The sequence below is a fragment of the Sinocyclocheilus grahami genome, unplaced genomic scaffold (assembly GCF_001515645.1).
Source record: "Sinocyclocheilus grahami isolate Dianchi unplaced genomic scaffold, SAMN03320097.WGS_v1.1 scaffold87.1, whole genome shotgun sequence".
NCBI classification, from domain to species: Eukaryota; Metazoa; Chordata; class Actinopteri; order Cypriniformes; family Cyprinidae; genus Sinocyclocheilus; species Sinocyclocheilus grahami.
Window position 1 is genome coordinate 87,668 of NW_015505266.1, and position 19,882 is coordinate 107,549.

General features: G+C 37.7%; 1 protein-coding gene across 1 annotated transcript in view; it reads left to right on the forward strand.

The window, feature by feature from the left end:
* The window catches only part of LOC107586972 (SLAM family member 5-like), a 49,784-nt gene that overhangs the window by 6,918 nt on the left and 22,984 nt on the right, over positions 1-19,882 (forward strand). The window contains exon 3 of the mRNA XM_016274555.1: positions 3,787-4,080. Within this exon, the coding sequence (XP_016130041.1) occupies positions 3,787-4,080 (294 nt within the window). The remainder of the gene's footprint in view (positions 1-3,786; positions 4,081-19,882) is intronic.

Below are 19,882 nucleotides of genomic sequence, written 5' to 3' on the forward strand. Positions count from 1 at the left end.
GGTTGACAGGAGAATCTGGTGGTTCACCGTATCAAAAGCAGCAGACAGATCCAGCAAAATAAATACAGAAGATTTGGAGGCCGCTCTTGCCAGTCTTAGGGCTTCAACAACTGAAAGCAAGGCAGTCTCGGTCGAATGTCCACTTCTGAAGCCAGATTGGTTGCTGTTCAGGAGGTTGTTCTGTGTGAGAAAGGCTGAGACTTGGTTGAACATAACTCGTTCAAGTGTTTTTGCAATGAAAGGTAGAAGGGAAATCGGTCTGTAGTTCTCTAAAAGAGTTGGGTTAAGAGTCGGTTTCTTAAGAAGTGGGGTTATACGAGCCTGTTTAAATGTTGAGGGAAAAACACCAGTGTGAAGGGATGTGTTAACGATGTGAGTGAGTGCAGGTACAATGGCAGGAGAAATGGCTTGAAGGAGATGAGATGGAATAGGATCAAGCGGACAAGTAGTAGGATGATTGGAAAGGATGAGTTTAGAGACTTCTGCCTCAGAGAGTGGAGAGAAGGATGAAAACGAGTGTATGTTTGCTTGGTTTCAACAGCCAGATACATTTATACTTGTCCAGTTTCATCTGGAATGCATCCCAGACCATCCCCTGAAGTGGTTTGAGAGATCAGATTTAAATCCATCTCGAAAGCATTTCAGAGGGCATTTACACCTGGGGTCACATTTATAAAACTCTCCGTAGATTTCATCCTAAAAGTGTACGTAGACACAAAAGCTAGATCTTGCGTAAGCTCCAAAAAGTTTTCAGATTTATAAAACCATGCGTACGCCAGAACCTGCGCAAAAATCTCTTTATAAATCCCAGTCAGGGTAAGATTGTGTGTACGTGCATCTCCACCCCGACTCCTCCCCGAAATCACCATATATGGAGATTACAACGCCTAGTTTTACTATGCATAACCTCATCTGCATATCATTTCTATGCATATTCCCATCCACGTGACACCATGTTTAACACCGTCAACGGTACAAGACATTAAGGAATATGAGATACGGACTATAAATGCCATTTGTGCCATACACATAAATCTTTATTGCTAAAAATCATCCGGTATCCTTATGTTTTAGAATAAATATATCAAAATATTAATAAAAAACAGTTTAAAATAGTTCTCAGAATACTGAGTTCCACTGGCCCATTAATATTTCAAATTTTTTATTTTTTTTAATTATAATAAATTAATGCAGTTTTGCTGATAAGGTAAACATCTTTTAGCTATTTTTAGTGGAAAAATATAGGCCTATATTTATTGCAGTGTAAATACAATTATCTGACTCTGAATCTATCATTGACAAATTATTTTAAAAAGGAAACGTGCAAATCTTACCGTTTTCTTCAAGTTGTATCTTTCAGATACAGTGGTATTTTTCATAATGTTGTGGAGATGCCTTCACATGACATCAACACTTCCGTGCAGCTGTGGTTGTACAGCTATTGTCAATGGTCCTATTCAAACCGGACAATACCGTTCCACCAAATCCAGCAGTGTCCGCCATAATATCGACGTAAGTGCGTATCATTGATCATTGTTCTCGCTAAAAATATTTTCTCTTAACATGAGATGTGCAGTTTACTTTAAAGATAAATTATTGTGCACCTACAGTACGCCTCGCTGTCATTAAAACATAACATACCACAGGAAAAGTAATCAAGCGCATCCATTACAAATAGGCTATGTCTAAATTCATATAATTTTGGTTTAACTTCTGCGTAATGACTTTAAGTAATTTCAGTGCTTATCTCCATTAATGAGAGTGGAATATTTAGTGTACATGTTGTTTTACGGTGCTAAATTTCCTACACCTTCTACCTTATTTTATTTATTCTCAGGTTAGGTCAAGCAAGTCAAATCTGTCCTATCTCATAAGCATTCAAATGTTCATATTTACAAAATAGATCACAGAAGACTTCTCCATGGTCTGTTCTGCTCAAGTTTAGAAATCACTTTTGGCAGGCGAGCTTCTTAGTTATAGTTAAGTATAAGTTTATTGTATATAGGTTAAATATGTTACAAACAAAATACTAATATAAAAAACAGAAATAAAAACAAAGATATATTATTTGCAAGCTCGGTTGTTTAGAGGCTTCAATGGCAAGGCCGCCGGCACCGGAGAAGCTGTCACACAGAACCAATAAATTTGCTCAATAAATGCTTTAAAACAATTACAATATAACGTGTGGTGTCTTTCTTAATAAACCACTTTCCAAATAAAAACAATTACAATATAACGTGTGGTGTCTTTCTTAATAAACCACTTTCCAAATAAAAACAATTACAATATAACGTGTGGTGTCTTTCTTAATAAACCACTTTCCAAATAAAAACAATTACAATATAACGTGTGGTGTCTTTCTTAATAAACCACTTTCCAAATAAAAACAATTACAATATAACGTGTGGTGTCTTTCTTAATAAACCACTTTCCAAATAAAAACAATTACAATATAACGTGTGGTGTCTTTCTTAATAAACCACTTTCCTAATAAAAACTATTACAATATATGCGGTCACAATACAAAGGTATTACATATAAAGAAAAGGGCAAACTTGCAATAGGACAATTGCATATTTTCCTCAACAATGTATATGATGAAATGAAAACAGTTTAAAATCGTTGTTTACTTCAATACTTTTCTTTCTCCAGGAAAAAAAGTCCATACACATGGGTCAGAGTTTGCATGCAGGTGTGCAAATTTTCCTGTCAAGTTTGTTTTTTATAAATTCCACCTTTTGCGTAGGAAGTGGCGTACGCCTCTTTCAGGGCAGGCTTTGTGCGTACGCAATGGTTATAAATGAGGCCACTGGTCTTTTCGCAATCGGATTGCTATCCGATCAGAGAAAATGTATGAAGTGACCAGGTGTAAAAAAAACCCAGCTAAAATCAGCCTAAGTTGGTTGGCTGGTCTTGGCTGGTCTTAGCTGGTTTAAACTGGAAGTAGCTGGTTTTATCTGGTCTCCCAGCCTGGCTAGGCTGGTCAAGCTGGTTTTAGCTGGTTGTTCCATCTGGTCTCCCAGCCTGACCAGCTAAGGAAGTGGCCAAAACCCCTCTAAAACCAGCCTGCTGACCAGCTAAGACCAGGCTGGATGACCAGCTAAAACCAGCCAACCAGCTTAGGCTGATTTCTGGAACACAATGGCCAATCAGAGTTTCAGTTAGTCAGAATCCACTCACCGCTCAAAATGCAGAGTTTTGTTCAGTCCTAAATTCTGGAAGCTGTGAATCCTCTCATTATAATAAACAGTAATCAAATGTAAGACTGTTAAACATGACGTTTAGTTTAAAACGTTTTTATTATGATTGCTTATTTAGGAATTAGTATGTTAAATGTTTGAATTTTGAGCAACGAGCTCTTAGGCTGCTGATGTCACAGAAACAACCCGATCTCATGGCAATTCGTACATATCTTACAAGGTGGCTAATTTTGCAAAATTTTTGCTGAATCGTATGTATATTACAAAGTTCCCCAATTAGTGAATTCGTACAAATGACCTACACTTAACCCTGCCTCTAAACCTACCCGTCCCTGAGGTCTAGACAAATCGTACAAGTGAGGTAATACAAATTAGCCACCTCGTAAAATACGTACAAATTGATCGTGAGATAGCATTGGACAGAAACCAGAAATCAAGATGACAATGTGATTAATAGCAGACTGAGTTAAGGACCTATTAGCTTGCACCATCTAGAGTTCCATGAAAGAACTTTGTATTTAAAGATGTCTTAATTGTTTAGATGTCAATAGTGCATTGTTTCTGAAATAATATGTTATATTTCTAGCTCGTCTGCCAGTTGCTGTCATCACCAGAGACTCTTCACAGTGTTCTTCATCATCTGAAAGACCAACAAACCAGAATTGTTCACTGCTGTGTTCAGTGTTGAATGTGAGTGATGTGACTCTCTCCTGGTACAAAGGAAACAGTTTATTGTCCAGCATCAGTGTATCTGACCTCAGCATCAGTCTCTCTCTACCTCTGGAGGTGAAATATCAGGATAAAAACACCTACAGCTGTGTGCTTAACAATCCCATCAGCAACCAGACCAGACATCTGGACATCACTCAACTTTGTCACACTTGTCCAGGTAATTCAACAGTAAACAGAATTTCTGTTTCATAAAATATATATATAGTCTAGGTGATATGTGAAAATAATGTTCACTTTTTCATAAAAGCATGAAACTTGAGTAAATCTGGTATATTTTTTATAAAACCTTTGTGGTTACTGACTCTGTTGATATCTTAAGTTAATTAAGAAAAGAGAGAAACTTTTGGGTTAAACGTGAAAGTGTTTATAGGAGAAAAGTAATTAAAAGACCTTTAATTTCCTGTTACAGTGTAAATATTACTGCTTAAATAGTGATTTAAAGAGGGAAAAGTATTTCCTATAATAAGCTAGTAATTACACCCACACAAGGCAAACACAGATAATTTATTAGAGAAACCTCACTTATTTGATTGGATATATATTTAAAGAATTCAGGATAGCCACCTCTCATTATAGTTTAGCACACTAGAGAGGCGCTACATAAAATGGAGGCACCGCTGGGATGATTAGTGTGGGTTTTTTGTTTTTACATTGAAAATGAGCATTTTGAAGCTTTAAATTGTGCTAATTGATAAGCTAATATGGAATGTATGAAAGAGAAGTGCCAAATCTGTCTGCCAAGGGTCAAGTACCTGGGGCACATCGTGTCGGCAGAGGGAGTTGCCCCAGATCCAAACAAGATTGAGGCTGTCGCTGCATGGCCCATGCCAACGAACCTGAAGACGTTACAATCTTTCCTAGGATTTTGCGGTTATTATCGCCGATTCATACAGAACTATTCTGAAATTGTTAGACCGTTGACTGAACTCACCAAGGGATATGCTCCAACTCAAAAGAGAAAGAAGTATGCCGAAGAGGTGAACAAAATCTACTTGAAAGAGTCGGAGCCGTTTGGGAAAAGATGGAACCAATCCTGTACCGATGCGTTTCATCACATAATTCACTGTCTGACACATGCACCTGTTATCCTACTCACATTCCTGGAGGCGTAATAAAACCAGTGATATCATGATTAGTTGTCATGGTGACCAGAGGCCTGTTCTGCCTTTCTGAGGTGTTAGGTGCATTTCGGGGGAAGGGTCCATAGACCCTTGTAATTGGCCATTTGGTTAAGTGAGGGGGAGTTAGATATTATTTGTTAAATATAACAAAAAGTTGTGTGTCTGATTGGTCCAAATGCTACAGTAGACTTGTATAGTTTGCGGCCCTAAACATTTTCAGAAATGGAGCCATCGCAAAAATACCTTGTGGTTGCCATGGCGACCATTTTACTTTCCGCCATTACCAAATTATCTCCTGAACCAAACATGATAACACAGAAAAGGTGTTTTTTTTGTGGTCTTTGGTGACTTCGAAATCCATCTGGAGAAGCCTTACACTGAAGACTTCCACTTCCACTCCTAGCTTCATTCGATCTCAAATGGCTTACCACCACAAACACTAACAAATCAGGCAACCAGCTTGACTTCATTTACACATGCAATTTTATCATAGACAACATTTGGTAAAACCTCTAGACATCTTTGCTCATTTCTTTATTACATTAACCTACATATTACTACCTATGTGCCACCAATTCCTCTACCAGTTACTTTTAGGCAAAATCTACGCTCCTTTTCACCCTTCCATCTTTCCTCTGTAGTGTCATCCTCTCTTCCCTCACCCACCCATTTCTGATCTCTGGATGTAAATACAGCAACTGGCACTTTTTGATCCACTTTAACTTCTTGTCAAGACAATATCTGTCTAGACAGGCCAGTGCATACTACCCCAACCTAACCTAAAAATTTGCCCCACGTATCATCATCTTTACGGTATTTTTGCTGAGCAGTCTTTTGGGTGGCTCACCAATGTACTAGATTTCTCAAATACAAAAAATTAAGTAGGCTTGACCAAAATTTTTGTGGGGAGAAGAATTTATTGAATATAGTGTAGCGGTTCTTCAATAGTGATGTTAGCATGTCTTCCTTCAAACAATCTTAACCCTTGTATGAATCCTAGCTTCTCCCAAAGTTCTGTCTGTGGGATATAATTTTACCCCCCGAAGACAAAAGGGCTAGAAACAACAGATACTATTAGGACCTTCCCACTGCAGATCATGCAATCTACAAGACGTTCCTGAGAAATGCTGTTCCTTTGTTATTCTAATAGAATGGACCATTCGGTTCACACCTTTATAGACACAGTTACATTATTTCTGTCATGGAATGACCAACTGAACTTTAACCAATCAGGTTTCAGCAGTGACCATTCAACTGAGACTGCTTTACTGTCTGTAAGTATAGCCCTGCAGATAGTGAAAGCTGATTCCAAATCATCAGTTCTTATTCTGCTGGATCTATCTGCCACTTTTGACACTGTGAATAATCAGATTATCCCGACTGCCATCACCAGATCTGCACTCCACTGGTTTGAATCTTATCTCACAGGTAGGTCTTTCAGGGTTTCCTGGCAGGGGCGGATCTAGAAAATAATTTTTAGGGTGGCAAAGGGGTGGCATGTGGTCTAGGCATAGTTTTTGGGGATTTATGGCATACACAGTTGTGTTCACAAATATTGTATTACCATTAAGTAATCATCTATACCAGGGTTCCGCAATAGGATTAGTGTATGGTTTTGCAGATTTGGTGTGTGCTTCTGCTGTTTGAGTGTCAGGTTTCAGAAACTGTGTGACAAGTGAAGATTTTGTGTGTAAGCAGTTGAAAAAAACTGTAAATGCTTAAACACAATTCAAATACACAGATGACTTTCCTGCCCAGTGAACACTGAGATCAATAACACTGTAACAAAAGCTTACTAGGATTCAAGAATTATTTTTGCAGCTCAATGTCTATTACAGTATACATAAATTCAATTACAGATACAGATGTATAATTCAGCAATTAACTTTTGGGGGAAAAATCATTTTAATTTTACTACTGTAAAGTATTCTTGCAGTAGATGAAAAGCACTAGAAAAGTTCACATACCAAAGAATTGTATGAACTTGGCTTGCACCACAATACAGTACAGTAAAAAATAAAAATTTAAATTTAGCATCTTCTGCACATTTGGCCAAACTTCCTTACAGTATACAGTACTATAGCAGTTTCTTGGTCTCCTGACACAAGACTAGCTATATTTATAGGCAGTCATTTCTCATTTCTCGATGAATCTCAGACATGTCCGGACGGGATTAGATTTCTCAGAAGACTTCTGAGTTACCTGAAAAGCTGTAATTATCTTGATTCACGCACAAATGTAAAAACTATTTGTTAGTGAACTGGGCCACGCTTTGTGGGTTTGACTCAAAAAGATACGGTTCATAAGAGTAATTTGTTAATGAAGCCGACTACACTGGCATGCTGCGTGCGTGTGCAACCGTCGTGCACAGTTTATTAAAAGACGTGTTTTTGCCATTATTTTTGCATTACTCTGTCATTGCCGCGGCTGAAAAGTAGCACATGAAACACTGCTTACATTTATATTTTATTCTGTGATAATTCTGGGGTGGCACAGCTTTTTTTTAGGGTGGCAGTTGCCACCCCGTGCCACCCCGGTAGATCCGCCCCTGGGGAGGAGAGGTATCCAAAGAACATCAACTGGCCACAGGGTTTCCTCAGGAATCAGTTCTTGGACCCCTCCTCTTCACCATATACACTACACTGATAAAAATTTTCTGCTCGATTTACGTAAAACATATGATGAATTTTTTTGCATAAATTTATTATGTAGATCAAACAAGACTAGTCTTTGTAAAAACTACTTAATTTTTCTGTCTGTTGAAAGAATGTTGACACATAAAGTAAACTTACTTTTAGTATTTCTTTAGTAATTTTTTTGTGTGTGTGATCTACATAACTTTAAGAGTTCTAAATGTGTATTTTTGTGTATTAAACTTAATTTTTTAATTTCCATGTTCCAAATTTGATTTGACAAATTTTTGATAGTAAAACTGACAGGGTCAGTATAAAATAAATAAATATATATATACCTAAGAAGATTGGTTGGGATTACTTAGATACATTTTGTAAAGGAAAAAAAATGCAGATTGTCTTGTATTTTGAACAAATGCAGATTAATTCAAAACTAGATATATTAATGTAAAGACAGAAACTTAACATTTTATTGTTAATATCACAGATTTAATTATGTAACATTTACATCCACCCAGATACATTTTTTTCAGTGTACATCACTGGGACCAAATTATACAAGCAAATGGTTTCTCCTAATATTGTTATGCTGATGACACACAGCTCTATCATTCATTTCAACCAGACAATCCAATAGCAGCTGCATGGATCTCAGGCTGCCTGGCAAACATTGCGACATGGATGAAGGAACATCACCTGCAGCTCAATCTGGCAAAGACTGAGCTTCTTGTTTTCCCTGCCACTTCGACTCTACAGCATGATTTCATCATCCTTTTAGGTTCATCAAAAATTATTCTTTGACGACCAGCTGTCCCTCAAGGACCATATTGTAAAGACAGCTTGATCATGCAGGTTTGCATTGCAGAACACCAGGAGGATCAGGCCCTTTCTAACGGAGCATGCTGCACAACTTCTTGCCCAGGCCCTTGTCATTTCTAGGCTGGACTATTGCTATGCTCTTCTAGCTGGACTTTCATCATGTGCAATCAAACCTTGAAAAATGTTTCAGAATGCAGCAGCACGACTACTCTTCCATGAGCCCAAAATGGCCCACGTCACACCTCTCTTTATCCCGCTGCACTGGCTACCGGTTGCAGCTCGCATCAAGTTCAAGACATTGATGTTTGCATACAGAACAGCCACAGGCTCAGTACCCTCCTGCATGCTAACGTTAGCTTCAAATTACACGAACTATCGTCACTTGCTAAATTACAATTAAAAGTAAATCCACGTACAACAACGTTATCTTCAAATTAAATGTAAAGCCTTTTTGTACAACAATTCGAAAACTAAAGACTATGGTAATGTACCAAACATCTAACCTTACTTTGATAACTTTATTCTTACCTTGTTCAGTCCGCGTGTTCCTCTTCGTTTGGAATGTGCGGGGTTTCCAGACCAGACCCACGAAACACGAAGGGAAGTAGGGTAATTATTTTATATTGAGTAAATGAAACAAGGTTATTGTTTGTTGTGTGTGTGTACCTAAGAAGATTGGTTGGGATTACTTAGATACATTTTGTAAAGGAAAAAAAATGCAGATTGTCTTGTATTTTGAACAAATGCAGATTAATTCAAAACTAGATATATTAATGTAAAGACAGAAACTTAACATTTTATTGTTAATATCACAGATTTAATTATGTAACATTTACATCCACCCAGATACATTTTTTTCAGTGTACATCACTGGGACCAAATTATACAAGCAAATGGTTTCTCCTAATATTGTTATGCTGATGACACACAGCTCTATCATTCATTTCAACCAGACAATCCAATAGCAGCTGCATGGATCTCAGGCTGCCTGGCAAACATTGCGACATGGATGAAGGAACATCACCTGCAGCTCAATCTGGCAAAGACTGAGCTTCTTGTTTTCCCTGCCACTTCGACTCTACAGCATGATTTCATCATCCTTTTAGGTTCATCAAAAATTATTCTTTGACGACCAGCTGTCCCTCAAGGACCATATTGTAAAGACAGCTTGATCATGCAGGTTTGCATTGCAGAACACCAGGAGGATCAGGCCCTTTCTAACGGAGCATGCTGCACAACTTCTTGCCCAGGCCCTTGTCATTTCTAGGCTGGACTATTGCTATGCTCTTCTAGCTGGACTTTCATCATGTGCAATCAAACCTTGAAAAATGTTTCAGAATGCAGCAGCACGACTACTCTTCCATGAGCCCAAAATGGCCCACTTCACACCTCTCTTTATCTCTCTGCACTGGCTACCGGTTGCAGCTCGCATCAAGTTCAAGACATTGATGTTTGCATACAGAACAGCCACAGGCTCAGTACCCTCCTACTTCCACTCACTCTTACGAATCGACATCCCCTCCAGAAGCCTGAAATCTGTAAGTAAGCGATGCCTTTTGGTAACATCACAGAGAGGCATTTTCGTTCACCTTTCCTGGCTGGTGAAATGATCTTCCCACAATTGTAGTAATTTGACATAAAACTGGGATCCGAACCGCACCTGCATTAAATCTCCTACATGAGGTAGACAAAACTCATTTATTAAAACTTTTATTCAAATTGTGAATAGATTAAATACAAAAAGCAAGCAAAGAGCACTCCCTTTAATATAATCACTACAGCTGTCAATTAGTGGCAGCGCGATAGGCTGCATTACTCAGCGCGTACTGGACAGAGTCGAAATAGTGCTTGTCACCATCCAGCCTGCACCCACATCACACCCTACACATAAATATTATTCCACCCGTTACATCAAATATTAGTGATTCATCTGCATGTACCCGGCCGCCCGCATGCTGGACTCTGGCTTCCCCCTTGTGGACAACATAATAGACAACTCTGGCCCCAGAGAGTGAATGTAAATTAAGTTTACATTAAATATATTTGAAATTTCATCCTGCATCTTCTGAGATTTCATTGTAATCCTTCTCATAAAGGCACTGAATTAACCATTAACTGTTCACCTGATTGCGTTGCCGTCAGCCACAAGCTCAGCACCCTCCTACTTCCTCCTCACTCTTACAAATCTACATTCTCTCCAGAAGCCTGGGATCTGTAAGCAAGCAATGCCTTGTGGTAACATCACAGAGAGGCCTTTTCGTTCACCTTTCCTGAACCCCAGAGTGATTGTAAATTAAGTTTACATTAAATATGTTAGAAATTTCATTCTGTTGCCGTCTGTGTGTTATGTTAGAGCATTGTTGAGAGAGAACAAGAATGTATTGGAAACACACTACCGCCTACCTGACTCTGCCTGAGAGGTTAGGAACAATGCACTTACCTTTTTAAGATTAATGCTGTGATACTATGATGCTCAGATATTGTTATTTCCTTTTCACATTGCTGATTTCACCATTCACCACCAATACATAAACTCTTCACCTGAACAGTTTATGTATTTTGTATATGGTATCATTGTAATCCTTGACCATCAAAACATAGGGGTAGCCATCACCATTTCTCTGTTATCTTGTTTGGTACAGGAGATATGACACAAAATACATAATTTGGTTATGGCGGAAAGTAAAACGGTCGCCGTGGCAACCACGAGGTGTTTTTGCAATGCTCCATTTCTCCATTTCTGAAAATGTTCAGGGCCCTAATCTGTACAATTGTACCAAGTTTAATGCTTTTATGAAAAAGTGAACACATCACCTCAAATTTTGCACATATCACCTGGACTAATAGAAAAAATATTTGTTCTGAGTTGATGTGAGGACAAAGTTAACTGCTTTCTTTCCATTTTAGAATCATTTCATGTAAATGAAGTCCTTGCTGCATGTATGTCTGCTGTTGCTCTGGTTGTAGCTCTCGTGAGTGTGATGTATTTTCTCTACGGGAAATGCAAAAGAGCGACACAAAAAAGTAAGCCATATCTTCTGCTTTTATAACAAGAATAATGTATTAATGCTTTTGCATTAAAACGGATGTTAGTAATTGAGAAATTAACCCTATCGTAACTCTAAAACTTTAGGAAATGGTTTTGAACCTTGTGTGAATACAGTGGAAACAGTCCAGACAGAAGATGAAGAGGTACAATATGCTGAAACAGGATTTTTTAGACAAAATGAACAAAAAAAGGTAACATTTTCATGAAACGCCATTTATCAACATGTCCACAACTCACATGACTTACTTTATTCTGTGAAACATAAAAGATGAAATTTTAAAGATTATCCAGGACACTCTTTTCTGAGGATGGGGCTATCGAGCTGCAAAATGACAAAACAAATATAGTCCAGATGACTGTGTGATATTCAAAGTCTTCTGAAGTCATATGATAGCGTTGTGTGAGGAACAGAATGAAATTTAACTCGTCTTACATGCAAAATATCTCTTTCTATAAAATAATGATCACTTAAACCTGTCAAAATATAGAAGATATTCTGTGCATGACGTTAGGAGCATTTAGACTTTACGGTCTGTAATTAAACACTAACAATTAGTATTTTTGATCAGACCTTAATGGAAAATAATGGGCCGGGAGGTCTCTTTCTCTCTGCCCTCTATAAACACCACAATGACACAATTTTTATGTACTGTCATGGTGAAATTAATAACTTTAACTTATCGAAATCTTTGTGAGCCTCGTTTCTTAAAGTAATTTTGTGCTGTCTTTCAGAAAGCTAATGGGACAGAGGAAGCGATGTACTCCAGGATTGTCGTGAGACACTAATCAAACTGTCTCACTGCTGCATTCATATGTCTGGATTTATCTTCTAACCAGTCATTCTAATACAGGAGAGGAAGACAGAAGATCTAAACTGAATGAATTTGATAGTTGACTGATTTTCAACTGATATTTGAAATATCCCTCTATAACTGCCAGTTGACTTTCTGCAGCTCCACCAGTGATTAACAATCAACAGAGAAAAGTAAAAACAGTGTCTTATGAAAGCCTTAAATCATTCAGGAACCAAAAGCAAGAACTTCACTATGTCACTATCTTGGTATCAATGTTTTCTCAAGCTTGCACTGAAATCCCATGCTAGAGAACACATGAATTGTGTGATTCATGATTCATACTGAATATTAAAAATTACGTACAGTATTTTTTGGAGTGTAACAAGCCTCCTCTGACTTGATATGAAATTATATTTACGGGGAAGCTGTTGTTATTTTTTCCCCCAAAGCATGAATGTTTGGCATTATTTTAAGTCCACTATTTTCTTCCAACCTGCTGTTAGTTTTATTAGTTGTCAGACAGGACTTGTTCCTGTTTAATGAGCTCTAATGCTGGAATCTTTTCACTGTTATTTGACATTTTTTTCTGTGAGCTTGAGCTCACTAAAACATGCTACTGTAGACTTCTGTATTTTTCAGCTTTAATTACCATAATATTGTACTAATACTCTATTTTGTGCCATTGAACAATCTTGACATACTCATACTGTACAGTAGTATGACTATTGTTGTTTTCTGCTTTATCACTTAATGCTGACGTTTAAATTGTATTAACTGCATTAAATGTCAAGAAGGTCAAGATCTCTAAGGTTAAAGAGGTCATATGATGCGATTTCAAGTTTTCCTTTCTCTTTGGAGTGTTACAAGCTCTTGGTGCATAAAGAAGATCTGTAAAGTTGCAAAGACTAAAGTCTCAAATCCAAAGAGATATTCTTTATAAAAGTTAAGAATCAGCCACGCCTACCTAAAACGGCTCGTTCTAACACGCCCCCACATATCTACATCACTATGTGGGAAGATTTGCATAACGCCGCCCAAATGTTCACGCAAAGAAAGAAGGCGTAACTTTTATTCTCGCTGTAGTATTGTTGTTGCAGCCGCCATGTCGTGAAGGTGCTGTGAGATTCGTTGTGAAAGCGAAACTACTTTGTTTGGCCTTCCAAAAGAGGACGATATCTGCTTCGTCATGCCTGGAGCTGATCTGTGCTGGTCGCTGATGAAATACTACAACTTTGCGCTGTGGATCACCAGATTGGCTTTTACAGTGGACGAAGCGGAGTCCAGCCCGGGGTCGTCACATGTAGTTGCCGCAAGCCCACCGGATGCTCCTTTGTCGAATCCGCCGCCTCTGCTCACTCTAGCCCTCTGGCCGTTCCTCACTCAAAGCCCCCGGCTTCTGCTCACTCTAGCCCTCTGGCCGTTCCTCACTCAATCATATGACCCCTTTAATACATAACTGATTACATAATGTATACATTTTGCATGTTTTGTGTATTTTTATGTACAATTTTTAGAAAGGCTTGATATTTTCTGCGTAGATTGTTTAGATATGTTGGTTTTATATCCTTGAAGCAAATGTTCCTACAAGGATAGTAATAACAGTAATTTTTTTTTTTTAATGCAGAAAGTTTTGTGTGAGGGGTTGGGTTAGGGTAAGCATAGGGTAATACAGTTTGTACAATATAAAAACCATTATGTCTAAGAGCACCATAAAACATGGAAACCCAACTTATGTGTGTGTGCATGTGTGTTTTTAACCTTACCCTAACTTCCTCGGTAGAAAACTTGGAATCTTCCTAACATTTCCCCAATTATGGCGCCTCTGTTAATTGTACACTGACTCCAACATTTCTTCAGCGAGTATGTATATAATTTGGTGTTTGCTGTGCTGTGCTATATGTGAAAACATAAGACTTCAGTTACTCAGGTGCACGCCATGTCCAATGAAGGTTTATTTTTCCTCCTTCAAAGTTAAATTTTCTTAGTTTAATAAAAAATGTATTCGTTTTATTAGTTTATTTAGTTTTAGTTATTTAGTTTTAGTTTAATTTTATTTCCGCTGACTCATCCCAGATTTAAGAAGACCAAAGTGGAGTTGAATTATTCCAGACTTTTGGGCGAATATTATTGAAAAATTATGGATCATTATTTTCTGCTGCTCTGTCTGTTCTTACGGCTATTCGATGGTAAATTCGCTGATGATCTCACCTTTTTCTGTGCTTGCCCTGTTGAAAAATCAAGCATATGCTGGTTAGGTATGTTTTGAAGCATGGCTGCTGGTTTAAGCTGGTCCTTAGCTGGACATGTGCTGGTCCTAAGCATCTAGCTCCAGCTTAGGACCAGCACAAGACCAGCTCAAACCAGCAGCCATGCTTCAAAACATACCTAGCTGTTTTTATTCAACAGGATGAACAATAATCTTATAGTTTAGTAGCAGTTTGTCTCAGTTAATCAATCATTCCTGTCTGTGTTTCAGGTGTGTTTAGTGTTGATACAGTTGTAATGACGTCAGTATCAGTGATGGAGGGAGATTCTGCCACTCTTAACATTGATGTTACTACAAGAGGAGGTCACATAATGTGGATGTTTGGATCAAAACGCAGCTGCATTGCTTACATTACTCATAATTCTTATTATCTTAATTCTGAGAGATTTGGTGAAAGACTGAAGCTGGTCCCTGGAACTGGATCTCTGGCCATCAGGCACATGACAACCACAGACTCTGGGCTTTATTATCTAAATATCGTCGATCCCGGAGGAGAAGAGTCAAAGACATTTAATGTCACTGTTTATAGTGAGTGTTTCGTATATGTATTCTAAAATGAAATAGCCAAATGTGAGAGGTTAAAAAAAATATTTTCATTACATTTTTAATTTTTTCAGTTGAGGATATAAAACAAAAAACAGTCGAAGAGTGCACATCAATTAGGCCAAAAAAGCTCAATGTGGGTGCTCTACCACACAAAAATAAGAACAAAAACATAGACAAATACTAGAGAAGTATTTGATTATCGTTTAAGCTCGAAACGTCACCTGTGGTGAGAACATAATCAAATACTTCTCTATCTCTGGAGCTGTGGTGTGCCTACTTTGATGTTTTTGTTCAGTTGAGGATATGCAACAAATTTACTTGATAGTAAAATAGTTGATTCAGCAGAAGAGGATCATAATAACATTATAACGTTCAGCAACACCAAGCTGATGTCTGTTCTGAACTTGCATTCTCTTCATTATGATTAATTATACTACAGGGCCGTTGAATGCTTGAATCTGATTGGCTGACGAACGTTCTGAGGTGTGCAATTATTTTCAGGGAAACGCACGGCGAATGTAGTTCCAGGCAGCTCTCTTGACCGCATTACAGTTCCATATCACTTCGCATAGTTAACTGTAATAATGGAGATTAGCATACAGTACCTATACAGCACACAGGAATCACTGCAATCACACGTGCTCGCACACGCACACTGCGGTCAAAAAGGTGTTGTCAGTTAGCCTATATAGTGTAGCAACTTAAAGGCTACACTACACATGACATTTCTCACTAGCGAAGTAATAACAGTGCTGTTTAGAGACACTGCTGCAGAACACTGTTGAGGGACACACAGAGGTAGTCTAATTCACACAAGCTCTCTCTCTCTCTCTCTCTTTCTTTCTATTTCTCTTTCTCGGTGTGTCTCTGTCTCTCTCGCTCTCTTTCTAATAACTTCATTAATAACTGCATTAGAATGCTATCAATGGCTCAAGCCTCCATTACCAGCTTTAAAATGGCGTTTTGGAACTAGCCAAAGGGCGTTGGATGAGACGCGGAAGAAATAATCCTACTCACAATAGCGATTTAAGTACAAAAACCGGACGAATCTTTTTAAATATATAATCTGATCGATGTCTTGAGGTGTGGTAACCGTAGTATAAGCGGAATACTTGACGACGTGTCGTTGAATTATTAGAAAAATAATGCACACCCGAGGTGTAACGGCCACTCCGCGCATTACCACCTCGGGTGTGCATTATTTTTCTAATAATTCAACGGCCCGTCGTCAAGTATTCCTTACATAATATGAAGAAACCGGTTTTGGTCACTGTTACCTTTTTTGGGTATTGGTGCCTTTTTTGTCATACAGTTGTCTGTACAAGTTTTCCCCTAAAGCTGTAAATTAAATAACATAGATCTAATTCTTATATTTGTGGTTAAAACATTTGATCTGTATTTCTATGCAGCTAGAGAACATTTGTATACATACACTGTTGCGTAGGCTATTCCTTCAGGAAGTGAAGCAGGAAGTGAAGATTGCATGTTTTTCAGTTCATGATCCGCGTTGACTCATAACCAGAAATGTTATGTTTGATTTTTACTTTCAAAAATATTTGTTAAATGCGTTTAAATGCAGGCAATATTACATGTTAAAGACTGTGTGAAATATGCTGTATTAAGAACTAGGCCTACTCATCGAAAATAAAGGAACATAGTGGTTGTGTCATGTATTTTACAGTCTTAGAGGATAAAGTTAATTTGTAACTTGTACTAATTCATGTATAAGGTTAAAACTTATTAGGTTTGCTACTGTAAAAATGAATGGGCGAAATCAACCCATTATGCTGGTTAAATAAGCAACCCACTGCTGGGTCAGGTTAGACCATGTGTTTTGTCCTTACCCAGCCGCTAGGGTAAACCCCAGTGGGGTTTTTTGTGTGTGTGTGTGTGTGTGTGTGTGTGTGTGTGTGTGTTTCTAGAGAGAGAGTAGAAATCACACATTTAAAATTAGGCTTTCTCATAGACAATATAATTTTTTCCACGATCTCGGAAACAAACAGTTGATGAAGGCATGAATTAAAATAAGAAATATTTAGATTGTATCCCCAGAACCCCAACTTCTCGTGGTTTTGAAACTGGATGCACTTAGCGATGGAGTATTAAAGAAGTGAGGGATAGACAAGAAACAATAACTAAATCATAATTGCTCAACAGTCCAATAGATGGCAACATGACCAAAAAAAAACCACACACACACACACACAAGCGGAAGAGCACGTTAGTGTTGACTTCTTCCTCCTACAAAGCGTAGCCTAGGCCAATAGCATATCCAAAACATTGTAATTAATTCGTTTATATATCTTTTCAAAAAAATCTTACGTTGCTCTTTTCCATTTAAAGCAGACTTAATTCACTGCATTATGAGGACTTTAATTATCACGGATTGTTCAGATATCTTTCCAGGAATATGATTTCAGATGCTGTTTTCATCTGCGTTCTGTTTACTATTGGTAAATCGGATTTCACGAAATGCGGTTTAAATGTAAAGACTATGCACATGATCGTTTAAATTACATTTATGAATTCGGAATGATTCTGAATTCCGAATCTGTTTATTTATTTATTTATTTATTATTATTATTAGAAACAACAAGTTTAAACAATCTTTCTTCCGCAATCCACACTAAAAAGCAGGTTTCGCTGTTAAAAGCGAAAGTAAGAGGCGATAGAAAATATTATTCTCGCTTTCTTATTTGCTGCAGCAGCAAAAGAAAAAGTCTCCAATTTCGATTCCACAACTTTCCAAAAAAAAGAGAGAGAGAGAAAATAAATGGATATAAAAAACTAGCTAGTTTTTCACAGATTGTAAAAATGGTCCTTTGGTTTAACGAAAAATAATTGGCTTATTTAATAATTAATAATGGTGGGACATTTATACTTTGTTAGATGTTTCATATGGTGTGATGGTAGGCTAGTTTTAATAGGTTATAGTCAGATGATGTGAGGTTTTTAACTGAGATTAACATTGTCCGTTAAAAATAAGATTAGGAATTGTATGTCAAAGCATCATCTTCAAATTATATTAAGTAAAGGGACTGCAGCCATCGGTTTATTACAAAATTCTTATTTGCTAAGCTTCTTCAGCTAAGTTAAATGTGCTGTGTGCTTTGTTTACTGATTTATTTTAAATCTTAGTTTCAGGTGTGTTTGAGACACATGGAGTAAAGACAGTTTCAGTGATGGAGGGAGATTCTGTCACTTTAAACACTGATGCTGAAGTACAGACAGAAGATCAGATTCTTTGGACATTTGGACCTCAAAGTATGCAAATAGCAGAAATTATTAAAAGGGACCAATTACACTTTGTATTTGTCAGTAATGATGGGATATTCAGAGAGAAACTGCATATGGACAATCAAACTGGATCTCTGACCATCAGAAACATCAGATATGAACACAGTGGACTTTACCAGCTGCAGAACAGTAGTTCAAAAAGTAGATTCAATGTTACTTTGTATGGTGAGTAATTCGTGTCACAAATGCAAAAATTAATTGCAGTCTGAACTCAGAATGCAGAAATGTTTTCAAAACAAAATCCAATTGAAATGCCCAATAGAACAGCTGAAATTACCTACAAATACTGAAATAATACATTAAATAATAATAGATAACTTTTACTTTTTCTGTCATGTTTTGCAGCTCCTCTTCCCATTCCCATCATCATCAGTGACTATTCACATTGTTCTTCATCCTCACCAGGATGTTCATCAGTGCCAAAATGTCTCCTGCTGTGTTCAGTAGTGAATGTGAGAAATGTGACTCTCTCTTGGTACAAAGGAAACAGTTTATTGTCCAGCATCAGTGTGTCTGATCTCAGCATCAGTCTCTCTCTACCTCTGGAGATTGAGTGTCTGGATTCAACGGAAGATTATCGAGGCTTAAGTCGAATAAAGGACGACAGCCCTAAGTGAAAGTGTGGACAGTGACCCGCCGTTCATAGCAGAAAACCGTTTTTTTCAGTTTTGTTCTTGTGGTATGTGTTGGCTGTTAGAATGATGCAGTAACATATCGTGAAGGCCACGGAAGCTGTGAGTAAGCTTAAAGTGAAAACCCTGCTTGATTTTTGTCATCAAGAGACTTGTTGCATGTCTTTTTGCTGCATTTTGCACTTCTCATGTTTTGATTGAAAAGCAGGGCCAAGATCTAACATTTCAACAGGACCATTCACGTGTAATTAAGTTTCCCGCACGTGTCAGAGCACGTGAGACCGAGATCGCTGTATAATGCAGTTAATGCAGAGATGTAACTTTTCTGCCAATTCAAGTTTGAAGATTGTGTTGCCACCCTGCCATCCAAGTGACATCTGAGGTTGATTCATCTCAATTTGATCATTTTTGAGACAGTTTATCTGTGGGATATTTTTACAAGACTGAGTGAATTTTTGAACTTACACACTTAAACTACGTGATCTTCAGTTTATTTCAACGCACCCTACGTCCAGTCAACGCACTCTTATATATCGTTCTACGAACTGGTATTCTTCTCATTTTTTCAGTTTTTTTAGTGACTGAACTGATAAACGGGGAACGGTGAGGAACTCGTGAATTGTGAGTAAACTTTTGGGAAATTTCATTTAAAGTGGGGAAAATAATTATTTGATCCCCTGCTGATTTTGTGAGTTTGACCATTTACAAAAAAATTAAGGGTCTATAAGGGTTTATTTTAACGGATAGAGACAGAATATCAACAAAAAAATCCAGAAAATGCACATTATATAAA